The sequence below is a fragment of the Haplochromis burtoni genome, unplaced genomic scaffold, assembly GCF_018398535.1.
Source record: "Haplochromis burtoni strain Fernald_Lab_line unplaced genomic scaffold, NCSU_Asbu1 Contig_214, whole genome shotgun sequence".
NCBI classification, from domain to species: Eukaryota; Metazoa; Chordata; class Actinopteri; order Cichliformes; family Cichlidae; genus Haplochromis; species Haplochromis burtoni.
In genome coordinates this window covers 124,494-130,758 of record NW_024582575.1, presented here as the reverse complement: position 1 = coordinate 130,758, position 6,265 = coordinate 124,494, and the positions used below count along the sequence as shown (strand labels likewise).

Sequence of the window (6,265 nt, the reverse complement as noted above, 5' to 3'; positions counted from 1 at the left end):
GGCGGTCCTATGAGCTGCTGAATCTTATTGGTCTAAAATCAAAAACAGGAATTGGCACATGTTATAATTATCTTTAGGAAAAATAAGTATGGAAGAGTTCAGATCCATCAGTGTTCGCACTTAAACAGGGTTTGTGTTTTTCTGAGATTGAAGGACTTTGGACAAATCCAGTCGCTTCATAAGTCTCTGGTTTTTGTCTCTATGGCAACAGTATCTTGACAGCTCATCACCACTGTCGCCACCATTGTGCCAAGGACTGGCGTCACCCCATTCCTGTCTCTGTCCGCCTTATCTCGCTGCTCGGAAATAGACATCCCCATTTTTCCCTGGTGACGAGTCCCACCCACACGATGTGCTGCCACAAACGGCGGTGACGACACCGGCTGAGAGGTTCAGAGATTTCTGAACACGGTCACATTCAGAAATCAAACCTCTAACTGTGCAGCCAAGTTTCTTCTTTAGAGCTGAGACTGAATCCACTCAGCCTCTTAGCCCCGATCTGTTCACCTCACCTGCACCTGCAGGGTCAGGACAAATGACTGCGAGAGGGAGGGGCTAAACGGGGTACCTGGAAATCAAAGTGTCTTCTGAGAGAAACTGTACTTCCTGTGAAAGGAAAGAACGTGTGAATGTGTCCGATAAACAGGGTGGATGTGAGAGGGTGGAGTTAAACTCAGAGGTGTATTCATGGTTGTTATTGGTGACATAAGGGTTTATTCCGGTCTGAATCAGCTGGTGTTGAGCTTTGGTTCCTCACAGAGAATACTCACACGTAATGCAGCCGTCAGTATGTTTTACATGAGCTTCCTCCTCTGACACTACAGACTCAAACCGAACCAGTCCTCCTTAAATGTACATCAGTGCATCAGGCTGTAAACATGTTTATTTCTGCTGTAAACTTTAACCTGGGAGTCTCAGGGGACTCGGGGTGGGTTTAAAAAATCGTTTTTTCCGATTCAAAATGATTTTAGTTTGAATAAAACGATATTCATTCATTAAATCCTGAATCGATTTTTAAGTAGAAATATATTTTGCCAGAAACGCCAGAATTTCAGGTTAAAGGTCACAGAACTATTTCAGCACCCGCCAAACAGGTGAAACAGTAAATGAGAGCAGGTACACGGTCACTCGATCGTCATGAATTCTCTTTTACTTTTGCTTCCACCACGATAAAATCACACTTCCTCACAGCGCTCTCTCTCAGCGTACTCAGAGACCAGTTTACCATCAAACATCTCAGTTTTCTGCATTATTCTCTTGCTTGTTACGCACGAGTCTACAGTTGTGTTCAGTGCTGTCGGCCTCTGGTTTTTTTTTCCTCCAAAAATGCCAGTAAAGCCTCATTTCTGCTGTTCAGTCAGGAAGAAATGTAAACTTTTTAAAGTGATGCCAAATTGCTTCATTGTGTCTGTAATCAAACCTCTGTAACTTTGCTCTGCTTCACTTCAGCAGCATCAGGTAACGTAAAGATGTTGATTCATGGTTTTCCTCAGTTTTTGATCGAGTGCAGAATATTTTTAAGGTTCTCTGTTAGAAAAAGGACAGGACAGGAAAATGTGCTTCATGTTTTTCTGTTTTATCCTCAGTGACTTTGACACAAAGGCGTCTGCTGTGATGCTCACTCCTCTGACGAAGTCTCACAGTGTCAGCTTTGTTTTTATACATATATAAAATATGGAGATGTGCTGATAAATGATCAGAATTATAATATTTCTGACCGTTTGAGTCCAAATTGAATTAAATCGATTCGATCATAGAAATCATAATCGATACCCAGCCCTAATGGAGACTGACTCACTGATGGAGCCTCTGGTGGGCACTAGAGGAACTGCAGCTGTAGTACTTTGAGTCGCAGCTTCATCTCTTCGCCCTGAGGCTGATGCTTGCTTCGTTTTGATTTGACATGCATCTGCAGCTGTGGCACATCCTGGTTCAGGTTATTGTAGTGAGATGGATCTAATGTATATTTGAGTGACTATATTTGAATATGCTTCACAGAGTAAAGCTGGTGTTAGAGAGCGGAGCGGTTCATTTGTCTCCCTGTGGAGAGGTTATGTCAGGCTATGTGCATGAGCATTAAAGTGTGAACCCAAAGCAGGGACGTGTCCCGAGGCTCGGAGACAACAGACCTCAGCTTCATGTTTGAGTCTGGAAGGAATAAACTCCATTCTGTTTTATTCTATATTTGACTATTTTTACTCCATAATTGTCCTTTTTTTGCTCTTAATCTACCGTTTTTTACTTTTTTGTTTTTGACAGCGGCCCATGAAAATAGAAATCGTAATCTCTTTTTCTTGAGGTGTTTCAGGGAAACCTTTAGACCCAGAATCTGAATCAAGCATCCAGCCCTGTAAATGCTGAGCAGATCTCCCTCGGCCGCCGAAGCTGCTGCAGTGGGAATATTGCTTATAGGTGCTCAAAGCCGGCAGGAACTGACCGTACACCAGCATGAGTCCAAAACATCAGCGTTTTTGGATTTTGATGAGTGTGTTGGTGTGTCGTGTATATATATCTGACTGTGTGTGTGTTCCTCTTGTTTGCAGGTTTGAAAGACTGGAAGTTTTGGCAGTTTTTGCCTCCACTGTTCTCGTCCAGCTGGGAGCTTTGTTCATCCTGAAGGAAAGGTGTGTAGGTCTCTCTAACACACACTTTTAATCCTCCTGTAGGAACATTCAAACGTTTGTGAACCCGTGGTTTGTTCGGGTAAAAGTGTGAACACACACTTCATTCACGTCTAAGCCTTATCTCGATTAAACACAATCGTTGTTCTGGAAAAAGTCCTTCTTTCTTTACTCCTGCCAGCGTTTTTTAAACAGTGATCTCACAAACTGACAGTTATAGTTCTTGCAAACTGTGATGAGACTGATGTTAAACAACTGGACAAAAATGGGTGTGAAATAGTTTTTCTGCTAAACTCTAAAACACAAACACTTTTTGGGCAAGTGGGTTGCTGTAGTGTGTGTGTGTGAGTGTGTGTGAGAGATGTTTTTCAGACTGTGGGAATGTCACTGCCTAGCTGTGTCTGTCAGTGTAACACACACACACACACAAACACACAGTCACACCTTCAGGTGGCCTGTGTGAGGTTGTCCTGCGGTCAGTTCTCAGGGGAGGGAGGGGTTCCTTTCCCTTTCCAGAAAACTGAAACACACACAGACACACACACAGACACACACACAGGTCTGTTCACGCTTTCATCTGCAGACACGTGTGTGTTTTGGGAATATTGGCCTCAGCATTTATCAACCTGCATAAATGCATTTATGAACGGAGCGTCGAGGAAAACTGACCACACACACCTAAAATACCACAGAGCACTTTGTAAACGTGGCCTTTGTGTAAGAGGAAAATGAGATTCACAGAAAGTTCATTTGTATTTATTACTGCGACTCGCTCCACAGGAGAGAGTCCTGACTGCTCTGCCTTCCATTATAACGTTGAGTTACTCTGCAAACCACGAGTGAGCCTGCAGTGTGTGGATGATGTGCTGCTACGAGGTCTTTAATCGGGCCTGACGTTTAAGGATTTTAAATTCATTTCTCCACAGAGACGCTAATGATGGGGAAATGTGCTCTCTGTCTGCACTCAGTCAGGACTCTGCAGCTTAGCCTGAGTCTTAGTTTTAATATTGCAAATCTGAATGCTGCATAAAGTGATTTACTCAGAGTAAACTTGATTAGCTCCATTAATAAAAGCAAAAATCACATCAGGTTTAAATACAGCCGATCGGTTTGTGGTTCAGTGAGGTTAAAGTCTTCAGTTGCACTGCAGCGGTCAGTGAAACGTCTCAGGTAAATTCAACACGTCAAGTTCACCACGACTCGTACATGAGCTGGATCATCAATGTGGCGAGCTTCTAATTCCGACCTAACACACCGAGGGTCACGAGATTTACTGCTGCAGAGTCTGTCTCTCTGTGCAGACTCACAGAGGTGACATGGATGAAAAACAGCCTGCACCTCATTTTCAGTGCCTAAATTTAACCACGAAGGTGTTTAGTCCCAGAACCTCACTGGGCTGAGAGAGCGCTCAGATATTCTGGGATGTTTTTCTTCACGAGTGATGCAAAGGAGGAATGTGAGGTTTGATACAGACGTGTTATCAGACTGAGCTCAGCTTTAGATCTGTCAGTCCACCTACCCTCTGTCTGTGGCTCCCTCTGTCCTCGTGTCCCTCTGTCTGTGGCTCCCTCTGTCCTTGTGTCCCTCTGTCTGTGGCTCCTCTGTCCTTGTCCCTCTGTCTGTGGCTCCCTCTGTCCTCGTGTCCCTCTGTCTGTGGCTCCCTCTGTCCTCGTGTCCCTCTGTCTGTGGCCCTCCCTCGTGTCCCTGTCTGTGTCCCTCTGTCCTGTGTCCCCTCGTGCTCCCTTTCTGTGTCCCTCTGTCTGTGGCTCCCTCTGTCCTCGTGTCCCTCTGTCTGTGGCTCCCTCTGTCCTCGTGTCCCCTTCTGTCTTCGTGGCTCCCTCTGTCCTCGTGTCCCTCATTGCTCTGTGGCTCCTCTGTCCTCGTGTCCCTCTGTCTGTGTTCTGTCCTCGGTCCCCTGTCTGTGGTCCTCGTGTCCCTCTGTCTGTGGCTCCCTCTGTCCTCGTGTCCCTCTGTCTGTGGCCTGCTCTTCCCCGTCTGGCTCCTCGTCTGGTCCCTCTGTCTGTGGTCTCTCCCGTTCTGCCCTCCTCGTGTCCCTCTGTCTGTGGCTCCCTCTGTCCTCGTGTCCCTCTGTCTGTGCAGCTGTGTCTGTGGAGTTGCAGCTCCGTCAGGTTGAGGTGGTTTAGGAAAGGAAGTCAGGAAACATGGCTCTCTTTGGAGGATTTTCAGTTACGAGTAGAAACCCAAATGAACAGGTTAAAAGTCGTGACCATTTCATCTGATACACTCATGTTTGGTGACTGTGCACCAGGCCGGGCACTCGAGGGTTAAATCTTCCTGTGTGCTGCTGGTGGACGTTCACGGTTTTGATGCTGCTGTTAAACAGCAGTTTAATTTAAAGGTCTTTGATTTTCTTCATTTCTGCTCCTTCCTGTGAGCGAGGCAGCACACACACACAAAGATTTGTGTGCGTGTGCGCGCGCGTGCGTGCGTGCATGTTGGGGGAGGGGGGGGGGGGTCTGTGCACACCATGAAAGGCTCAGTAGGGCAGCAGCACAGGGGGCGGAGCCAGATGAAACCATGTCATGCATGCTTGTGCGTGCATGTGTGTTAATGTATTTCCTGTTTTCTCTCTGTTTGTTCACCCCTTGTCTCCTTTCATTCATTTCATTTGTCTCGATCACTCTGCCTCTAGCTCTCTCACTCACACACACACACACACACACACACACACACACACACACACACACACACACACAGTGTAGTCCCACCTGGCCGCTGTTGTTGACGGTGTTTGTTTCTGTTTTCTTAGTGTGGAGCGCTTCATGGAGCAGCCTGAGGTCCATACGTAAGTATTACCCCTGCACCCACACACACATACACACACACACAAATTCCCATGTGACATTGTAAAATAAACAGACACAGCATGATACCCCCGTGTGTGTGTCTATAAAACCACACACACAGAGCCTGCCAGCTGTTGTCAGAACAGAACATCCCAAACAAACTGGGTCAGACAGACCAACAAACACGGCGGGATTGGGACAGAGTCGGAGGATCGTGTTTGTCCACAGCAGCACGCTGAACCCTCGCCTCCTTCACTGACCAGTCTGCATACACCAACTAAAGTAGACCAGTAAGATCTGTCCATGCTTCCTCCCTCGGTGGTATCATTTATGTTTTCCATACCTACCAAGTGTTTTCCTGGTTTCAGAGTTTTCTGTAGGTTGTTCAGATTTCTTGTGAAGTCTGAAATAAACATCAAGGTAATCAGAGTGGAGATATGAGCGTTGGGAAGGTGGAGCGTGGAGGTTTTACTGAACCTTTGAGGCATCGGCGCAGCCAAACATCAAAGTTTAACTCAGTTTGCGTCTGAATGGGAAGTCGCTGATTGATATTTTAGTTTCTCGACGGTCCCAGTGATGCGAGCACTGTACCAAACCATCGCGGTAAAGAGAGCTGAGTTGCTAACGGTCGTGAACTCAGATGGAAGTGGTCAGCCGAGTTCGTCTCCTGGATCTCAGGACGCCTCCCTTTGGAGTTCCAAACCAAAAGGAGACCCCGGGTTAGTCCAGGAAAGCTTGGGGATAACCTGATGCTGCCCAAGCTTCTTGTTACCCCCACGTGACACAGCAATACTTCTCATGGTGGAGGTTTCAGGCTGGCCTTCCATGTCAGAAACA

At 46.6% G+C, this 6,265-nt stretch overlaps 1 protein-coding gene across 1 annotated transcript in view; it reads left to right on the top strand.

Annotated features, from left to right (window-relative positions):
• Positions 1–6,265, top strand: part of slc30a6 (solute carrier family 30 member 6) — a 69,570-nt gene that overhangs the window by 44,337 nt on the left and 18,968 nt on the right. Inside the window, exons 7-8 of the mRNA XM_005937035.3 lie at positions 2,544–2,624; positions 5,392–5,427. Of these exons, the coding sequence (XP_005937097.2) occupies positions 2,544–2,624; positions 5,392–5,427 (117 nt within the window). The remainder of the gene's footprint in view (positions 1–2,543; positions 2,625–5,391; positions 5,428–6,265) is intronic.